The 21,683-nt window shown below is 31.8% G+C and overlaps 3 protein-coding genes and 1 pseudogene across 5 annotated transcripts; 1 reads left to right on the top strand and 3 right to left on the bottom strand.

The window, feature by feature from the left end:
* The first annotated feature begins 322 nt into the window (after nt 1-322).
* On the top strand, nt 323-2,342 carry LOC107028376 (annotated as a pseudogene). The gene is made up of 4 exons (XR_001457836.2): nt 323-459; nt 559-984; nt 1,625-1,879; nt 1,967-2,342. The product of XR_001457836.2 is annotated as a salicylate carboxymethyltransferase-like (transcript).
* Nucleotides 2,343-4,706: 2,364 nt separating this feature from the next.
* LOC107024833 (aspartic proteinase CDR1-like) lies at nt 4,707-6,119 on the bottom strand. Its single transcript, XM_015225783.2, has one exon. The coding sequence runs from the start codon at nt 6,116-6,118 to the stop codon at nt 4,817-4,819; it is 1,302 nt and encodes a 433-aa protein (XP_015081269.1). The 5' UTR covers nt 6,119; the 3' UTR covers nt 4,707-4,816.
* A 5,317-nt stretch (nt 6,120-11,436) lies between these two features.
* LOC107026537 (aspartic proteinase CDR1-like) lies at nt 11,437-12,925 on the bottom strand. Of its 2 annotated transcripts, XM_027912664.1 has the most exons (2): nt 12,214-12,925; nt 11,437-12,042 (listed from the first exon to the last, which is right to left on the bottom strand). In XM_027912664.1, exons 1-2 carry the CDS (start codon nt 12,851-12,853, stop codon nt 11,528-11,530), a joined length of 1,155 nt encoding a protein of 384 aa, XP_027768465.1. In that variant the 5' UTR covers nt 12,854-12,925; the 3' UTR covers nt 11,437-11,527. The 2 variants fall into 2 exon arrangements, with proteins under 2 accessions (XP_027768465.1, XP_015083027.1); XM_015227541.2 differs by having other exon boundaries at nt 11,437-12,924.
* A 2,070-nt stretch (nt 12,926-14,995) lies between these two features.
* On the bottom strand, nt 14,996-21,497 carry LOC107010972 (AUGMIN subunit 7). The gene is made up of 9 exons (XM_015210258.2): nt 21,240-21,497; nt 21,062-21,147; nt 20,587-20,648; nt 17,612-17,703; nt 17,357-17,482; nt 16,310-16,400; nt 16,080-16,187; nt 15,781-15,879; nt 14,996-15,417 (listed from the first exon to the last, which is right to left on the bottom strand). Exons 1-9 carry the CDS (start codon nt 21,371-21,373, stop codon nt 15,220-15,222), a joined length of 996 nt encoding a protein of 331 aa, XP_015065744.1. The 5' UTR covers nt 21,374-21,497; the 3' UTR covers nt 14,996-15,219.
* Nucleotides 21,498-21,683: the final 186 nt, after the last annotated feature.

Genomic DNA, 21,683 nt, shown 5'->3' on the forward strand with positions numbered 1-21,683 from the left:
TCAAAATCTCAACCTTTAGGGCTATCAAATCTTTTGCATTTATTACCCCCTCCTATTTAAAAGTCTACTTTGACTTAAAACAGAGCGTAAGAAAAGAAAGAAGATTTTTTAATCTTATAGTTTAAAATTAAAGTTATGTTAAATATATTAAAATATCTTTTAATTTTTTGTGATCTTAAACATCACGTGAAAAGTTAAAGTGTTGCAAAAATTTTTTTTTTTTTTTGAAACAGACCAAAAAAAATAGAATTATTCTAGATTACATTAGAAATATCTGATAAAAAAAAAGAAAAACAACTTGCTAAGATCATGATATAAGTCAAAATTACATCTTACATACCAAACATTACATATTCCATAGAGAAATCCAAGAGAAGAAAAAAAATGGAAGTTGCTAATGTTCTTCACATGACTGAAGGAATTGGAGACTCTAGTTATGCAAAAAATTCTCTGTTTCAGGTATCATCACACAACTTTTTAATTTTCGAAAATCAAATGAATAGTGGTATATACAATTAATTTTCAAATTTCGATAATTTAATTTTGAAATATCTTCAGCAAAAGGTGATCCTCGCAACAACATCAATAACATACGAAGCTATATCTGCTCTGTACCACAGCCTTTCAACATGGGAAACCATATGCATTGCGGAGTTAGGTTGTTCCTCCGGACCTAACACTTACTTGCCGGTTTCCCAACTCATTCAAACTATTCGAGAAAAATGTACAGAAAATGGCCAAAAATTGCCCGAATTTCATGTTTTTTTGAATGATCTTCCTGGCAATGATTTTAATACCATTTTTCGTTTGTTGCCAACATTCTATGAAGATTTGAAAAAACAGAATATGAGATCAGGAGATGGATTATTTGATCCTCCAAATTGCTTTGTTGCGGCAGTTGCTGGTTCATTCTATACTAGACTTTTTCCTTCCAAAAAACTGCATTTTGTTCACTCTTCTTACAGTCTTCACTGGCTTTCTCAGGTATGCTTAATCAAACTCAACCCGTCCAATCCGCCCAACCTGGTTGAGTTTGGACTGATTATTGAGCCGTTCATTTATTAGCTCAACCCATTTCAATCCAATTCATTAAAAAAAAAAGGCTTGATATGTAACCCGAACTGGCATGACAAATCTTGTCAAAATATTTTTAAGAAACTTTTTTTTTCTCAATTGGAGATGTTATATATAGTTATAATAAAGAAAAATAATTTTATTAGGTACTAAAATAGTTTAAAAGAACAAATAAAACAAAGTAAGTAAAAATTAGGTTGAGTCGGGTCTTAACCTAGTTATTATCTTAATTCATTATGACCCGTCTAAATTTAACTCAGCTCAACCCAACCCACCCTATTGTCACACCTAGGTATGTTGTTTCACGCTAACACATGTATAGATTTTTAATTACATTATATATATAAACTAACTGAGATTCCAAGTTTAAGCACTAAATATATTTTTATTTATCAAGTCCCTCCTCGGATTCTACTTGTGAAATTAGACTGGTATTAGGTATATATATATATATGTGTGTGTGTTGTTATCATATTTAATTTAGAAAGAAAATGATGTAGTAGTTATTTCAGGTAGCTGACTCTAGGTACGTTTTGGATTGTATATATAGGTGCCTGATGGAATTGAGAATAACAAAGGGACTATTTATGCATCAAGTACAAGCCCATCAAGCGTCCTCAAAGCATATTCCAAGCAATATAAAAGAGATTTCGCGACTTTTCTCAAGTATCGTTCAGAAGAATTGGTGAAAGGTGGACGTATGGTATTAGCCATGCCTGGTAAAGAAAATGAGCATCACTTAAGCAATGTGTGTCGCTTTATGTTGGAGCCTTTGGCCATCGCGCTCAAAGACTTGGTTACAGAGGTACGCAAATTCAAATTAGTACTTATGTTAGAAGTTTGTAACTTTAAACATGTCATGATGTTATTACGACTACGAATTAAATACCAGGGATCGATAGAAGAAGAGAAAATGGATTCGTTCAACGTTCCAACGTACTCTCCATCTCCTGCAGAAATACAGTATGTAGTTGAAAAGGAGGGAACAGAGTATGGATTCTAGTTGTGAAGGTTACAATGAGGCACAGAGTGTAAGAGCTTTTGCTCAACCTTTACTTGTTAGTCATTTTGGTGATGATAATAAATTGATAGATGTTGTGTTCAATAAGTGTAGAGAAATTTATGCCAATACTATGGCCAAAGAGAAGAATATTTTCACAAATGTTATAGTCTCTTTGATTAAGTCTTAATAAATCACTTGTCATGTAATAATACTCGAGATCAAAGATAATTAATGAAGTATTTGTGCATTAAGGATTTTTTTTCTATTGCATTCCAGTGTCGTCACTCTTCTTTCAAACATGTTTGATTACATTTTTTTTAAGCCGAGGGTTTATTGGAAACAATATTTCTACCCCATCTTTTCAAACGTGGGCGATAGTAAAGTGTACGTATATCATATATCCTTTCCAAACCTCACTTATAAGATTACACTGAACATGTTATTGTTCTTTTGCTTTGATTATCTTGCTATTTTTTGTATCATTATTTGTATTCTCTAAGTATTCTGAGCTTCTTTCTCCTTTTTCTTTTTTTTTTTTAGAAAAAAAACAAACCTTTTTTATATCTCAAAAACCGACTTACTCGATAGAATATAGTATACCAAATTAGTAGCAATTGAAGTATAGAATTGCAATGTACTATGATATCCATACGGTATATATTATTCCTATAAAAAAAACACTACTATATCATACAAAATTAATAATTGATTGCTTCAAGTAAAATATTTAATCCTTTATGATATCCACATGATAAATATCATATAGTTACAGAATATTATATACTGACAAAATATCATAGAAGATTAATTTGTAGTTATGATCATGTTGACCTCATGCTAGGAAAAAGAAGACATGAGCAGGCCTAGTAATTAATTTGGGTCAAATGTGTGTTTGCTAAATTAATCAAGAATCAATGAGTAGTGAGTCAATTAATGTAATTAATTTGCTTATATGGAGTACTGGGTTTGTGTGTTTTCCCCTTTTGGGTGGGTGGGAGGTGGGAGGGGGGAGGGGTTAATTACTGAAGTTATTGTTGTTGACTTCTTGTTTTATTTCTCTCTCCAATAATATTGTTGTTCATTTTGTATTTCAAACATACTTAGAACAAAACTTTAAACATCTTTGTATGACAACTTAAGAACATTTTTACAACTAGAAAATTAAAAGTAGTAGCGAAATTAGAATCAGAAAGAGATTTAAAAAAAATATATATGAAATATTTTTCTTAAAGAAGAATTGTTGTTAATATGTGTCTAAAAAATCTTACTGATTCCAACAAACTTTGCAGAAACACGAAGTTACCAAGTTTAATGAACCAGTGAAGAACAAAAGAATAGAAGAACTGAAATTAATTCACAAATCTAAAATTTGTAAAACACGTACCAGAATCTGGAAAATTTTTAATAGGAAAAAGATCAAGTTCACTGAACTCACAGTGTCCCCTTAAGGAAATTATTCCCCTCTAGTATCCGAGGTTTGATTTGGAATATGACCTCCCAGGGTAAAATGATCTCAATCACCAGAGTATAGATACCAAAAACTCCGGTGTCAGCGAACCACTCAACGGCAGTAAAATACACTTAGAATACTAGATTTAGTAGTTGAAGAAGAAGTCCATAAAATCTATATTTTTAAATGAGAGCAAATCCCTCAATTTATAGAAAACAAAGGCTAGTGCAAAAAGATTCTTATCGTGCCTTACCGGAAAGGTCACAAACCTTTGGAAAAGTCACAATCTTTCAGAAAGGTCGTCACTTTTCATAAAAGTCACAACTTTCCATAAAAGTCACAACTTTTCATTAAAGTCGCAACTCTTCACTTTCCATTCACATCTTTTTAAAACCCAACAATTTATCTCCTGTAGACTCTGCACATTTTTAAGAAATTATAAATAGGGGAATAAATTTTATTATATCACCCTTTAAATATAATAAATATGATATCTTGAAAAATATAATAGAGAAATGATAAGGTAAATTAGGAACTAAGTTGTAAAATTATTCATTGATTTCAAAAAGTGAACAAGTATTATTGGATATCTCAAAATAGTATAGTGGACAACTATTGTTGGATGAAGGAATATTAAATTTTTGGATGAGGTCGTTTGGATTGACTTAAAAAAAGTAGTTTTTAAGTCAAACTGAAATGACTTTTAAGTCAAAAAATAAAAAGTAGGTGGAGACCTAGTTTTGATTTTCAACTTATTTTAAGTCATTTTTTATCTTGCCAAACACGTTGTAACTTATTTTAAATCATTTTTTACTTATTTAAGTTATTCTTTATATTTGTCAAACACTTTCAGAAGTAAATAACTGACTTAAAAGTATATTCGACCGACTTTTAAGCTAATACAAACGGGCTCTAAGTCTCAACTGGGACAATTAGAAAACTTTGAGTAAGTTTGTAAAAATATTTCATACTTTCTCTGTCTCTTTTTACTTGTCAAATTTTGACTTGACACACATGTTAAGAAAACATTGATTGCTATGGTGAGTTTATCATTTTACCCCTATTTATTGATTGGATTTCAAATATCTTTACTTGCTAAATTTTTCAAAGACAATAGAGTAAAATGTTCTTTCTTGATTAGTCAAAAATGACAAGTAAAAAAAGAAAAAACTGAACAAGTAAAAAGAAACCGATAGAATATCATTTATGAGTTTCTTTGGAAATTGAAGAGTCCAATTACATACTTTTAGATAGATATAATCATATAAATATCAGACATATAAACCTTGTTACAATTTGGCACAAATTTGGTGTTTAAAAGAAACAGTCTTCTTGTCAAGATCATAGGCAACAAAGAAATTTGTTTGTGCTATATTCCCAAATATAGGCAAATGTTTTCCTGGAGCAAAAGCAAGGCAAATAATGTCATTTCCAATATTAACAAAACTATTTAACGCTTCCAACTCCAATTTTGCATTTTGAAATTCAAATATCACTGGAGGTACATCTGAAACACCCAATCCTTGATAACACAATCGCAAGAATCGCGTTGTGTTGCCTCTTAGAGGCTTCAATTTTATTTCGCGCTTCATTATTCTCTCCATCTCTGAATACATATGTGTTGGTAAAAACGTAAATGTTGTCCCCGAGTCTATAGCAATCTTCCCTCCCTTGTGAGCTTTCTTCGATGTGTTATGAAATCGAATCGTTGTATTCCTAATGGTGATTCCTAGTAACTTTAGGAAATAATAAACCTTTGGAGGTTTTAAAAATAATGGGGTTGTAACCATATGTTTAGTTGAAGAAATCAAGGCTTCATTTTCACCAAAACTCAATCTACTAGACACATTTAATTGGAAAAATGGGACTAAGCAATATGAAAATTTATGCCCAAATTTGGATTTAATTTGGGACACAAGTGAATAAGGTGAAGCTCCAAGACCAATAATTCCAGCTGGTTCAGTATCAAGTGTAGTGATATCATTCATCCATCCACAACCAAAAGTTATGTTGGACATTGACAATCTGATTGGATGAGTAATATTTGTTGCATCGTCAAATGTGAATGTCTCACTAGCTAGATCACCATAACTGTACGATTCATCGTTATATCTAGCAGAATATAAACATGTATTTCTCCTCGTATAACAAGAGCCTCCTGGAAGACTCATGCATTCAGTAGAGTTGCAAGTAATTGGTCTATAAGTAGACGAATTTTGTGGATTAAAAATTGGAGTTCGTTGTTCGTAGCAATGGACACAAGGTTCACATTGTATCCATATAAGATCACTGCCTGTGTCAACAGCAACTAGTTTGGCACTTGGTTTAGTGCCAATTGAAATTTTCGTGAGATATACTCCGTGTATATCAGGAATTATAGAAGTTGATAATTTAGACCATAAGAAACTTGCCCGATTGATGGAATGTTGTAACGCGTTGTACATTAGTTGCCTTTGATTTAAGGCAGGGTTATGGAATGGCGATTCTGGTGAATCGCGATGAATGAGTTCAATGCTAAAACCATCATTTTTGGATTGCGCAAAATGAGAGAGACTTGCAAGATAGAGTAAGATGAAATAATGGAGTTTCATGATTATTATTTTTTCTGTGATGGAGTTTCAAAAATCTCACAGGTATAATTTATATATAAAAAAATTGTAAGATACAAATTTATGACTTGTTGATTGTTGTCTAGTCCAACATTAATTATTTTTTCCTTCATAGTAAATTTTACAGTTTTTATGTTGACTCATCTTAGTGTCAATTATTGCATGGATTAGTTCATATTGAAAGTATCTAATGCAGATTACAGAAATCAATGAAATTTGAAATCTTCTCCTCATATTTAATAAGTTGAGCCCATATTATTGCTATTGGGAAAAAAGGGCCCAACTTATAAATCTGTTTTTTGACTTCATTAAAATGTGAGGATATATATAATGAAGAATGCTTTTCAATTTTTACCTATTTATGTTTGAAGGTGAAAAATAAGTTTCCTTAAAAATGACATGTTTGAAGGTGAAAAATAAGTTTGTTTCAAAATGACAAGGTTGAGAGGTCGCTCATATGGTAAACATTTGTCACCTTCAATTTTGAAATTATGAGTTCGAGTCAACAAGAAAACTACAAGAGTTCTTGACGTGTGTCGAGCTGGAACAACTTGCTCGTCGGAATTTCATGCCGCTACCATATAGTATTCATTGCTATTTGGTGATAAATAGAGCATCTGTACCTCAATTGACCTCTTATAAAATTCATAAAAAGGGTTTCCAAGATATCGTCAATGACCAATCCCCACATGAATTGCTAAGGATCTAATAAGTCCAACATTGATTCCTTGAGATGTATCAATTGGGCAATTAATACATCCACAGTGGCTAGGATGGATATCTCGTATCCGAAAAATAGCAATACGCCAAAGGGGAACTTGTATAAAATTCACTTGGATACACTCTAGTATGCTATGTAACGTATCTTAACAGATTTTGAGTGTCTAGATACGTCCAGATACACGTATATCGGGATACATATGGTCGAATCAGGTGTAATTTGTTCTAGTCACATTGTACCTAAGTGGATTTACATGTACATAATAAATATCGCTGGTCTCCCTCTCCTCTCTCTCATCTCGCTCGTCACTCTCCTATGTATCTAAGATACATAACGAATCTCATTCGCCTCCCTCCCCATCTCACTCACATTTTTTCCTATTTTAGTGTATCTGATAGAAAAATTATTTGTATCTAAGTGCATCTTTCTCAATATATGATGTGTAATTCTTCATTAGCCGTAAGATACGCAATATTTTGAAAGTATAGATAATAATGGTATATATAGTAGAGAACTATGTCCAATTGTGTAGTTTTTCTAAAAAACAAAAAAGAAGAAGGGGAAATTTCATAAATGACAAACGTAATTTATCAAATAACATTATATGAGTATAGTTTACATAATTACATTTTATGTGTATAGTTTAATTTCTTATGTATCTTTTAATTTTGTATAAAACGTTCTTTATTTTTAATTTATTCAATATTTTACTTTTTCATTGAATGGTAACAGTAGTTAAATACGGTAACAAACATTTACACAATCACATGATTTAAGCTAACCGTTCAAAATCAAATATTGAAAAGAAAATTAGATAAATCGTATGAAACACTCAAACGTTATTATATTGTATATATTTGAGAAATTTTATATAACTTTTTATACAATATTCGTGTGTAATTTATTATCGTTATTGATTGTATATTGGACCATCATAATATGGAGATTGTATATATGACAGTTGTGCTTGTTTAAAAAGAAAAAGAGTATGTTGTATTTGTTTTTAATTTTTTTAGTGTAGTTGGTTTGTATACAATATTTTATTATGTTTATATATATTTTTTTTATATGTCTAGGAATTTGTATAATGTACAATAATTTTGGTATATGATTATATTTGTATATGTGCATATGTTATTTCGTGTTTATTCTTTTAAATTAATGATTAAACTAATTGTATAATATTCATTTGTCAATTGTATGTATGGTAAGCTTGAAATTTGTTTGTGCATTTGAGTGTGTTATTTTTATATATACAATATTTTATTATGTTCGTAATTTTTGTATATATCAACGAATTTGTATGATGTACTATAATTTTGTATATGTATATACAATGATTTTAACAAATTTCTTTTATACAAAACTAAATATTTGTATACAAATAACTATTGTCTCATAAGACTTTGTATATGTTACCTTAATATACAACCCACAATATACATAACTTTAGTAATTGGTATACAACTAAAGGATATACAAATAACAACTGTCTCATAATACTTTCTATATACTATCTTAATATACAATCCAATATATACATAACTTTGGTAATTTGTATATAAATAACAGAGTTTCTTTTATTTGTATTACACTACTTGATGTTCTAAATGTTCTTTAGATTTGTCCAGTTCTGATGAGGCAGATTTAATCTTCTCTGAATCAATGTTAAGGCTTTTCTCTTACTTCCACCTTCAACAATCTTAATTCATTTGGTCATGTTTTTTCTTAAATCTTAATTCAACATATTGTTCAACTTGAACTTGTTTATGTTTTGTCATAGACCCTACATTGACCCCAAAATCCCACTACATATACAATTGTCGAAGAAGGAATCAACAAAAAAAATATTGAAAGACACGAATTTAGCGGTTAACTTTGAAAAGTGGAAGTACAATTGGAGGGAGAAGGTCGAAATTTTCTCAATTCGAAATTCAAATTAGAAGGGAATAGTGATTTTAGGAGAAAAATATGCAATGAGGATAAGAGAGATAAATTTAATTTTGTATAAAATTATAAGCAGAATTTTTGGATGGCGGTTTTTATTCGGTATACAAATAGGTAGTGGGTTTCATTAATATGGAAAAAAAAACTGAAATTGTATTTACTGACAGTAAATAAATTAAACTATACTCTTATTAACTTATTACTTGGAGATGTTTGTCATCCCACGTAATTTTCTCAAAAAAAGAAAAAGGATGTGAAAAGTCCCAAAGGGGATTAAAAACAAATCATAAACTTATGATTGATTTTTGGGGGAATTGTAGTAGCTTAATTAGTTGGTTATCTAAACTTTCGTAAGGGTTCAATAGTAATTTGTTTCTCACCTTATAATTCCCTCCCGGGTCTCTCTCTCGCCCCTCTCTCTCCAGCCCAAACAATAAGAGCTTAAAAACATTTCACATAAATATGATAATTGTATTTTATTATGTATTTAGATGCATTTATATTTCATATCAACTATATTTCGTATTATGTATCAATTGTATACTTATTCTGTATGAATTGTATTATATTCTGCCTACTGTATTTGTTGACACAAATTATGTTCGTTCTTATATTCAATATCTGAAACCGATCAATTGTATTCAAACAATTATAACACTTGTTTTGTATTAAATATATTTATATTTTGTATCAATTGTATTCATGATACAACAAATATAACATGTATTTACCATCTCTCATCCCTCTTTCAATCTCACTTGGATCTCACCTCCTAAAATAAATACAATTTGATACTCTGGTTATATCATTTGAATTCGTTATACAATTACCTGATACAATGAATACAACCACTATTCAACTTCTCTCACCTCTCTTCTCTCTCTCCCAGATCTCGCTCACTTCTCTCCTCTCTTTCCTAGTCTAGTTCGTCTCTCTCTCTCTCTCTCTCTCTCTCTCTCTCTTTCTCTCTCTCTCCCCTCTCTCTTATCTTAGCTACCGTAATTATGTAAATTATATCTATAAATCTCTAATTAAGTCCAAACTACAGTCATTTTTTAAAATTTCTCCTTAAAATTTTATAATAACTTCCTGACTCGTATATATTAAAATAAAAAGTCACTTTAAGACTTTATTCTTCTTTATTTATTAGGAGTATTTGATTATCACATGTTTTCACTTAGAGAATTCGCCGTATAAGTAGGTGAGTGCATCTTATTCGTTGTTTGAGGAAAACAAGTCTCTTTACGAAAAAGGAAAATGACAAGACGAGTTGTTAAGATAGTAAGCAACTTTCATCTCTAATCATACAATTTATTGGGTTCAAGTTATTAAGTTGAGCAAAAGAAGTGGAAGCTTTTATAAAAATAAATCACAAGACTTGTGATTAATTGTTTGGAGGATCTTAGTAATTTAATTAGTTTGCTAAAAGAACTTTCATTTTATAGATAAGGCTCGATTTTCCCCTGGTAACTCCCTCCCTCTATCCCCAATATATATATATATATTATTTTTTTAAAAATAAAGAAAAATATGTTTTTAGAAAGTACAAACTTCTCAAATGAAAGTAGAAAAAATACGTTCCATAAATGACCTTCCACGTTCATTATCTCCTGGTCCTCCCCACCCACCCATCAAATATGAAATAAAAATGCAGGTATTATTTTTATTGGCGAATAAACAACTTTTATTTATTACCAAATGATCGAAAGTTACAAAATACAGGGAGGAGCTAAGCAACACACGTTACGTTTCGTGTCAAAATGTTTGCATAAGATCAGTTTCTCATTTTAATTTTAACAATTAAATGCTAGTTAATTTTGTTAACATATAGTAATCTTTAATGTAATTAAATTTTGATTTCCATTCTTTGTTTCCTATTAAATTAAAGCTGATTTACAATTTACTTTCACTTCACCTCTTTTGTCTAAGAGATCTGCAATTAATTAAAGAGATTTTTTTTTTTAAAAAAAAAAGACATTTTCAGTGAAAATATGAGTCCAAGATTTATGATGGTTATTGCTATTGTGGGTGTTCTTCTAATTTGCGGAATTAATTGCGAAAAGAATTACGATAGAAGACTATTAGAGGACTACTGTCCTCCAGATGATGATGAGAATTTCAATCAAACTGATCAACCAGTTCTAGTTCCATATGGTTTCGATTTGACTCAAGTAAGTGATCAAGGAAATTCGTATATAACCGGTGAGCCAATTGATCCTGCTGATCTCGAACGTGTTAAGACTTTTGAGCAAAATACATGTGACTCAAATAATACATCAGATACACCTACATTGGATGAGCCAATTGGTGTTGGAGAGCCACTTTTAACTAGTGATCAGAATATCACTCAGTCAAATCAAATTCCATTTGGCGTTGATTTGACTGAAATACCTGATCAATCAAACTCAAATACATTTAATGCATTTGGTATCGATGAGTACTTTTAACCGTTGATCATGATTCAATTCAAATTGATTGATCAAATCAATATTCATTTGTCTTTGATTTGACTGTTATACACGATCAAATTGTTACTTTTCGTTTATATAATCACATGTTTATTATACATGTATAAAATAAATAAGAGTATTATTTTTACATATTTGAAAAGTAAGATAAGTATAACACCATATCGAAAACAATTTCTCAAACTCATTTATGTATAGTGAAATTTAAACTTTCAAAATATCCATTTATATCATTTAATTTAGTAAAATAAACAGTTATTTAGAGCAATCAGTAGGCTTAAAGGATACTCTCTTGTTCTTTAAATCATAACCTACCAAGAAATTCATCTGTGCAATATTCCCAAATATTTGACCACCATATGATGCAGCAAAAGCAAAGCACATTGAGCTATCGCTCGTCTCCACAAATGTATTCCATGGACTCAATTTCAGATCTGCACCTATAAAATGCATCGTAATTATCGGGATTTTATCGATTGAAATGGATTTGTAGCACAAATTTAAAGAACCAGATGGATCCGCTATAGTTGGCAGCTTGATTGCACTCTTCACCATTGATTCCAGTTTCACGTAGATTTCAGGCGAAAACAGAGTTAAAACTGTGCCTGAATCGATTATAATGTTACCTTCTCCGTAAGAGAATGACACATTTCGGAAATCCAATCTTTGTTTACCCACACTAACACCTTCCAGTGTGAGATAATAGTAAGTTGCTGGGAATTTTCGAGTTAATGGCGTTGTAACAACTTCATCTCCTGGAACAAATCCGTCTGTACCAAAATGGATTTTGCTTTTAGGGATATAGGTTTTCTGTTGATAAAAAAACGGAGCTAAACAGTATGAGAATTTTCCCCCAATTGATGAACCCATTTGGGAAATTAACGAAAATTTTCCACCTCCAAGCCCTACAATCCCTGATTCCTTGTCACCACTGAACGTACCTGCGTTATTATGTCCACATCCAATAACTGTTTTCTTCAATTTCACTTGTTTGTGTATCGATGATCCAAATCGTATCGTCTCTGTTGCTAAATCGCCAATGCTGTACGAATTATCTCCGTACCTGACATGATACCTGCAGGTCTTCTTCTTCATCCTGTTGCAGGACGTTGGAAAATTGGCAGCGTGACACATTTTGGAACTGCAATGTAAGGGTTTATAAGTCGATGACTTTTTTGGGTTGAAGATACGAGATTGTTGCTTGAAGCAGTTTTTACAAGGTAAACATTGCGTCCATGTGAGGTCGCTGCCAGTATCAGCGACCCCTAAGGTATGCACAGGAGGCGTACCGATAGAGTATCTCATGAGATACTCTCCGTTGTTGGAAGCAACAACGACAGAGGATGAAGGTAAACAAAGACTAATGGAACGATGGAATGAGCGATGAAATGAATTGTTCATTCGCTGCGTAAAACTTAATGAAGGATCATAAAAGGGGGAGTTTGGTGAATCTCTATGAATGAGATCAATGCTAAAAACATTGTTCAAAGGTTTTGTGAATGGAAATAGTGAAGAAACTAGGATAGCAAAGATGGTGAGAAATGAATAATGTCTCACACAATTTGCCATTGTTTTAGACATTTTTAGTTCCACTGTACTGTGATGTTATTTATATTTGTATTTATATTTGTAATAACATTTATTCAAACTGCAGTTAATATGATTTTACTAAAATTAATTTTAGGAAATTATGTGAATCCAGAAATAATGATGATATAATCTGTAAGTTGCATAAGTTTTAATGTTACTATTTTTCTTGTTTAATATGCTTTTGAATTGAGACCTCCCACATGTTTCATCTTAACACTAACCTTCCTTATAGTTTATAAAATATCACAACTGTCTCTCTTAATTGACTCTATTTATTTACAACAAAATCAAAATAAAGAAACTAGGTGTAATGTAATAAGTCACAAGGAAGGTTAGTATTATGACACTTAATTTGTTGATTGGTTGACAAATTATCCCAGGATCAAAAATTAGTATCGGGATAAGTTATCCCTCACCTTGATAGTATATACAGTACAATAATCCCGAAATAAAATGGATAAATGACAAAAATATATCTTTAAACCATTTTCATTCATGAAGGGTATTTTTGTAAACAAATAACTTATTCTTAAAATTTTTGCAATGCATATTATTTCGAATACAGCAAACGGAACACTCAATAAGAAATCATCTAAACGTAACTTATCTCATCATTTCCGATCCCAATATAACTTATCCCATCATCATCATATATCATATCATATATTATTATAAGTGGGAAGCTTCTAACTTAAAAGTTGAATTACCATTTTGCCCTTATTTTATCCCTAAATAAAATTAAATATTAAATATATAATTAATTTAATATTAAATAATTATATTTAAATACATGCATCTAGACACAATGGTTTAAATTCTAATTATTTACATACGAAGTAATAATTATATTATATTATACTAAATACTAAAAATAAGAACGTGTAAAGTCAAACTTTGAAAGACAAAAATATTTTATAGAAAATTGTTAGAAATTATTTCATAGGAAATTGTTAGGAATTACTTTTTTTTAAAAAATAAAAATCATCTATTCTTTCTCTATAATTAATGTGGTCAAATGATTAAATTTGTTATCCTCTCTCTTTAATTAGTATAATTAATGTATTGAATTATTAGTAAAAATAATCACCTTTCCTCTGCCCCATGTCTAAGATAACTTAACTTCTGAAAATTAACTTAAACAACTCTTCACATTTTCATCTTATCCAATGAATCTTTAGCTATATATATGTATCATGAAAAAGTAATTTTTCTTTACCACTTGCCTCGTGTTGATGTGAATCATTAGGCAATTTTCAGGTACTTTTTTTTTTGTTTTAAAGTATTAATATTTGTTGATCCTCATTACAATGATATTTTGTATCATAAATTTTATCTTTACCATTTTAGATTGCTTTTTTTTTGTTACGGAAGAAAAAAAAACTCTACTCCTTGTGTATTTCTTTTTAATATATATATTGTTATAATAAAAGTCTTAAGAAGGATATGAATGTTGTATTTATTCTTATCTGCTTAATTTTTTTGTATTCTTTATCGATTTATACTTCTTTAATATAATCTTCTATGAAATTATGAATGTTATAAGTCTATTTTTATTAGTGCTGAAATTACTAATTTATGACATTTAGATTCGTTTTTAAATGTACTCTTATAATATTTATTTACTTTTATCTTTCTTTACTAATATAGCTTTTTTAAGTAGCTACATATTTGTGTATTACTAATATGAAGCGCAATGAGAGATTATTAAGGATAAGTCATATAGATATATTCATATTATTAAATGCTATAGTAATATAATTATTTTTCCATATTTCTTGCTTGATGGTCAATGTACTATTCGATTATTATGAATTTTATTTAATGAATAAAATATAAATTGATAAAAACTAATATTTCTAATTTCAACATTTTCTATATAATAATTCAACTTTATAATAATTGTATGGAACAAACATGTAACGCACGTTTCGGAAACTAGTAACTTATATTCAAACCAAATGACTCAGTTTCACCAGGACATGTAACGCACGTTTTAGAAACTAGTAACTTATATTCAAACCAAATGACTCAGTTTCACCGGGAAAAAAGGTGCCAATGTTCACTAACTTTTAACACCTTTTTAAAAAAATTTAGAATAAACCCTTGGCTAATCGATCAGTTTAGATACAAATATCATAGACCTTTGGTACTTATGCACAAACTAATTGAAAACTCTTTGATTAGTTTAGATACAAAAATCACAGGCCTTTGTTACTCGTGCACAACACAACAATCTAACTGCAAACTCCTCATTAGACACATGACCAGCGAACAGCTAACAACCAATGTGATGTGATTTTACAAGAACTAACAAATAGTGTAAACGCAATTAGTTCCAACTATAGGTCACATATAAATTATAAAGATATATCTTCACCTCGCTCACGGGCAATAGAAGCTGAAAGAATCGCAAGATCGCGATTCAAGAGTGTAAGTGCAGTTTCACATTCGGAGATTATTCTTGTCACGGAAGATGGCTCGCCAGCCACTGTTTCAGAGGAACCAACAGCTACAGCTGCATGTGAATCCCGAAGATTCTTCAAGTTCCCTAAGAACTGTCAAAGATATCGAGACAGAGGAATTACTCATGTATATCCTCTTGAAGATGGCAGTAGAGTATTAGAAGGCAATAATTTATTGCCAATAAACAAGACCGAAACAACAACCACACTCAACAATGTCAAATAAAGCTAAAACAATCTCTTCCTAGTAAAAGGAATGGTCAACTAAACGGCAACAGATGTCATCAATGCTCCTACGTGCATTAGAGGTTTTATCGGCAAAGCATACAACACTAGTGAAACCTATTTCATCCCCATAGAACGGGCTCAGATCTTCCAAAATTTAATAAAATGGGCTTTCTGTTGATAAAACACTAAACTCTATCCTGAACAAACATATAATTCATATTAACGTACCTTCCAGAGCATCTTATATGCTTCCAGTAGTCTATTGGCAGCTGGCCCAAACCCATGCAATTGTGGTACTTCCATCATGTGGGTCCAGGGACGTATTTCCTACATTATAACCTCAAATATGTTATGCAGAGCATAGACAAACACAAAAAGTTAGAAGGGACATATAAAGGCACTGAGACAAAGGGTAAGGAAAGGAGGACTTGATGGGGGTTCCATCACAAAATACTAGCCTCTATAGTATGCAATCAATGAAGATAACCGTGGGAGTCATAATAGATGAATAACGAAGAAAACAAAACCTTAGTATAGATTGTATTGAAGGTTCTTGCAGTGTCTAAAAAGGATTCCAAATGTCCCCGTAGTTTTGCTTCAACATCTACATATTCCTCATCTGGGTTGTATGGATGCTGCAAGAGAAGAATTAACCATGACTGCTCGTTGAACAAAAAATATAACCAATTGAAGCTTATACATACTAACTGAAACTAAATACAAGAGAAACAAAGCAGTGGGTGCTGAGAGGATTGACCTTTGATGCTAAATCATCAACCATTTCCTGAAGACTCAGAAGCCTATTTGATTGATCTGAAAGTTGCTTCTCCAAATCAGATATGTCTGGCCTGAACTTCGATTACAATACGATCAATAGAAAGTTACTATCGAGAGAGTATAAAAAGCAGACGATAAATGGTTCTTCAAGCAAGCAGGCACATATAACCTTGTTTTCAAAAAGGATGATATCTCACCAAATAACTGCTGGCTAACAAGTCAGAACCGGAACAGGACCATCGCAGTTAATATGGAAGGACATCTCTTTAACAGCATTCCACTAAAACAACCTAGTTTTCTTTGGAACTGACTTTCAAATTATATTGTATTATATATTCTCTATAACAATATCTCGCTATAGCAGCCAAAAAAAAAAAAAAACAGACAAACAATGCCGTTATAAAGAGGTTTGACAGTATATCAAGATAAGCAGTCTCAAACAAAAGCAAAGATTATAAGTGAATCATTATTTTCAGTATTCTCTCCGTTTTTTATTCTTTTCCTTTCAAATTTTCTACATACTTCACGTCATTCTTCCTTCACCCAAGAAGTGGCCAAGTTGACCCCCCCCCCCCCCAAAAAAAAAAAAAGCCCAAACCCTGCTTTGCCTTTGAGGAATCTTTCACAGCATACTGCCACAAAATTTCAACCTAGTGGAAGTGAAGGGTTAAAAAAAAAAGAAAAAGAAAGACATTCTCCTTGAGACTATGTCAAAAGAATTTGCCTGTCTTCTTTATCCTACAATGAGGCAGAAAAAAAGTGACAGACCTAAAAACTTGAGGAAAAGCTCTTTTGGTTGGTCATGGCCTTTTGTTGAAGACTAAATTGCAGGTGCAGAACCAGCAACAATCTCAAAAGGTTCTCACTTTAGGTGCTACTGTTGAATACAAATTTTCATATAGGTAATTTTTTCCTCTTTTTCAAAGCACATTATGACTTTAGCAGTTCCCTTTGAAAGAAAATAACATATTCAATAAGTAAATAAATTAATCGTACAATTTGATGGAGAAAAAGAAATCTTCCTTACAAAGGATAGATAGACTGGATTTGAACGTCCGCAGGAAACAGTTTGCATTCTTCTGAAAAAATTTGAGACTGCTTTTCAGCTATGGCATCAATCAATTGAATATCTTTTGCCACCTGTTCATCCACACTACAAGGAGAAGAGACGATTAAGGTATTTCAAATCTAAATTAATAATCAAACTGAGATGAAATGTGTGTTTCAATGTATGTATAGAATAAAATATCCATAAACATTAAGGCGCAACCAAACGTCTAACCTCCATTCAGGGTTATCAGCATACATGCTTGCCTCCACAAGATCCACAATAAGACGTAGCATTTCCATACGATCTTCGTAACTACCCCGTCCCTGCAACAGAATCAGCATAACATTTTTTTTGAGATCATCAAAAACCTCAAAAGTATTGGAAGCAATAGAATATTTCAAGCCTAACAGTACAAAGATGCTACAGAATACAATCATTGTCCGGAGGATCATAAGCAGTATCCTTGTATTCTAACCTCAGAATATCCCATCAACCAAACTCTATACAAACCTAAAAGCCCACTTACAAAGATGACTTTCCACCTCCAATTGTATGTCCTTTACTTCCTTACACTGAATAGATAACATCATGACATACATGCTTTTCCTGGAGCAGATAATGCTCATATCCTCTTCACATGCATTTCTAACATCATGCATGCATTTTGTTAACACTGGGAGTCCCACCAATAACCAATGATATTATAAAGACTTCCATTCCCTCACCAATTAACTAAGTGAAGCAAAGTTGAAAAGTGAGAATACGGTATAAGACCTAAAATAAAAGGAATTTTAAATGATAACTTGCATACCAAGTTCTTCCATCATGCTCTATATAAATGTATATTGGAATATCTCAAGCATGAAACCACAATGTATTTAGTTCCATTCCTGTTATTTATATTGCTAGGATCAGGAACAAAGCAATCCGGTATAAGGTGGGAGTGGCCTCCATGATGGACAAGAAGGAGAGAACGAAGTGCTTCGGGTATGTGAAGAGAAGATGCACAATTGCCCCTTTAGGAGGTGCTATATTGGGTGTAAAGAGAGGTAGAGATAGGCCAAACACGTCTTGGAGAGAGGTAATAAGCCAGGACAAGGCACATTTGTAGCTTACCAAGGACACGACCATAATAGGATCATAGGAAGTTATAGAGGTCGATGATTAGGGTAGAAGGTTAGTAGGTAGTTGAGCGTTGTCTAGTTCCCCTACATTGTTATTATTACTCACCTACAATCTTTTTCTTTGATTTTAGTATAACCTATTTTCTTTTGTTTCAGTGATCTATTATTTGTTGTTGCTACTATTCTCTTCTTCGTTGTTTTTAGCATGGCTTCTTCGCTACTGTATTTGCTTTACTTGCTTGATTTTTTTATTTTTATATGTTTTACTTGAGCCAAGGGTCTATCGGAAATAGTCTCCTTACCTTCACAAAATAGGGCTAAGGCTGCGTACACATCACCCTCCCCAGACCCCACTTGTGAAATTACCCGAGTATGCTGTTGTTGCTTTACATATCCAGATGACAAATGACTAAAAAGGAATACCACTAAAATTTAATTAGAATAGCAAAGTTTGACAAAATATAAGCAGAACTTGCTGAAGGAGCCAGCAACAGCAAGATCAATTTTTTTCATTTTCAGGAAACTAATCGATGTGAGCATTGTTACAGATGTTGTTCATTTTATCACATAACTAGGAGCTTGTCTTTCTCCACATGTTTGTGTCAATTAAGATAAAAATTATGGTGCTTACCTAGTCGTTAACCTCTCTTATTCAATTTACCAATACACACAGTAGCATGACACAAACTTAAAGCCACTGAGGCGTGTACACCAGATCATAGGAAGCCTAACAACCTTCTAATTGTGGGAGGATCTTAGACATTATTAGTTTTAACATTGATACAAGTCTAAGTATCAACCAAGAAATCCGTAAGTTCTATACTGCCTTTATCTCTCTCAAACACTGAAGAAAATATGACAAATAACAACAATGACTATTAAAAAACTATTTTATGCCAGTAGATGTCTAAAGGTTCTATAATCTATGATGATATTAAAATGGACAAAATCTTAAAAGTGTCAGTATCTCCAGAGACGAAAGAAGTATAATAACCCGGCACTTCCTGAGATAACTGCAAACTGTACCTCAAAATGATCCAGCTTTAATAGTAGTGCTACTCCTATCAGTCCTCCATGAGCTAATTAAGAACAAAAGAACCGTAGTTTTGAACTTTTGAGACCATATGAAATGCTATATTGACCTGAGACAGCAGTCTTAAGTTTTAACCACCAAATCTAAGTCATCATCAGCATATAGAAAGGTTGAGAACTACACTACAAATAATAATGTGCTATGGTGATTGAGAAATCCAAATCGTTCATTATTATTTTTTACAACGGTGGTGCCAGGCCAGCACATGCCCTTAACTATTCCACAAGTACCTGCTACCTCCTACCGTCATGAATGCCAAGTAACTCCGCCAGCAAGAGTTAGCTAGATCAGAGAAACTTCAAATTTTTCATTTTATTAGGAGGGTAAAAAAAATTAAATTCTCATTGCTTGCCTCCACATATAGGTTGATAAATGAGAATCATAGGCCCAGCCATAAGGGAATTCCAAGAATCAGAAACATTAAAACCAGACATGATGGGCAATCCTAAGAATTTTGCCATGAGAACTTGTCTTCCAGACCTAATTATAGAACTGCAACTTTCTTTTTCAAACATTACCTTTAATTTGTTGTATATTCTTTTATTTATTAAAAAAATTAAAGTAATACAATCCTAGCAATTAACAGTGAAAATTGAGATGAAGAGTCAAAGGGGCAGTACTTAGCCTTAACCAAGGTAAATAAAGTAAAACACTTTAAACAAAGGATCAATGTCATATTTATCTCTTTGTTTGAGTAGAACCACTTAGTGTAACCTTTAATCAGAACTTATGTGACGTTTCATGTCATTACTCCATAACAAATTCTTTTAATATCCAAGTACAGTATGGCCTATGATCAATAGGGGTCAGTGGCAAATTTCTCAACCAGGCTGGTGATAACCAAATGGTAAACCTGCAGAAGATTGAAAGGTGCTTGACCAAATCATAACGAGAAAAAGGACAAAATATGATTCAACATTTACCAGTGATGCATAACATAAAATGAAGTATACTATGCGTCTACAAGGAAAAAAGTCAATAAGACGCACTTGGATTGCTTCTGGATCAACAGTAGTAGTTATGCCTAGAAACTTTGCAATCTCTGCTAAATCTGCCAAAAATACACAAATGTACCTGATCAAAACAGACATAAGAAGCAACATTTATACAAACAATTTCCTACAATTTCTCCAGATCTAAACCTAAACAAACATTCTCAAGGACTTCCTGATTATACTAATGAATGGTTTAATCAGCACTTTCATAAGTGAACCAAAACAAAGCTCTTGACTGATAATCAGAAACATAAACCCAGTTGATGTTAATGAAGTCATCTAAAGAATATACTCATACTAAGATCAAAACTTCAGTAAGAACAATCAAGCAAGATGCATTGCATTCCCAAATAAATGCACCAGAACTAGAATTCTGACCAATTTCCAACGTCAATCCAAAAAGGGTTTAAGGGTATTGAATAAAAGCTCTAAACTGACCGATCAAAAAAGAAAAAGAAAAATGCTATACACTGAATGCGGGAAGTCTCCTCATCGCGATCCACAGCATCCCCTTGTAGATTTTGCTGAGAAAATGGTGACTTATCCCCTAATAACCTGTGAACTCAAACCAAAAAAGTAAAATTAAGAGAAATAAAGATCACCCATTTAGTGTTAATACTTGGTTCTTATGAGAAAAGGGATTATACTTGAAGAAAAGCCATTCAAGAAGAGCGTATCGCTCCATGCCGGCAAAGAGAAGGGACTGAGCAGGAGCATTGGCTCTTGGGTAATTCAATGTAGCCAATTTCTTCTGTATTTCTTCCATTTGTTTCGCTGCCATTCCCAAATTCGATCGTGTCCTTCGCAAATGGGCTTCAGAATTTACTGGCGAAAACTCAAAGACGAGAGAGAAAGAGTTTGAATTTGGTGAAGAAAGAAAAAGGATAGGAGAAATAGTCTTTTAATTGAAATTATGTTCTTAAATAAACTTTTGTGAAAGCAAAAACAAAAATTCATTAATATTTGCACTCATTATTTGCAAATTTTGAAATTTAATATTAGTAAAATAATATGAATTATGTTTTTTGAAATATATTATATTTATTTGGTACATATTGCATAATAAGTGATTAAAATTATATATATATATA

Source organism: Solanum pennellii, chromosome 1 (assembly GCF_001406875.1).
Source record: "Solanum pennellii chromosome 1, SPENNV200".
Classification (NCBI taxonomy): domain Eukaryota; kingdom Viridiplantae; phylum Streptophyta; class Magnoliopsida; order Solanales; family Solanaceae; genus Solanum; species Solanum pennellii.

What these genes read in the sequence shown, in the direction of transcription:
- LOC107026537 (XM_015227541.2), bottom strand. Translation starts at nt 12,853, where the DNA reads ATGTCTAAAACAATGGCAAATTGTGTGAGACATTATTCATTTCTCACC.
- LOC107024833 (XM_015225783.2), bottom strand. Translation starts at nt 6,118, where the DNA reads ATGAAACTCCATTATTTCATCTTACTCTATCTTGCAAGTCTCTCTCAT.
- LOC107010972 (XM_015210258.2), bottom strand. Translation starts at nt 21,373, where the DNA reads ATGGCAGCGAAACAAATGGAAGAAATACAGAAGAAATTGGCTACATTG. An exon ending in CTTGAATGGCTTTTCTTCAA is followed by an intron (nt 21,148 to 21,239) that starts GTATAATCCCTT and finishes TTGAGTTCACAG; the next exon opens with GTTATTAGGGGATAAGTCAC. An exon ending in TTGATCCAGAAGCAATCCAA is followed by an intron (nt 17,704 to 20,586) that starts GTGCGTCTTATT and finishes ATTCTGTTGCAG; the next exon opens with GGACGGGGTAGTTACGAAGA.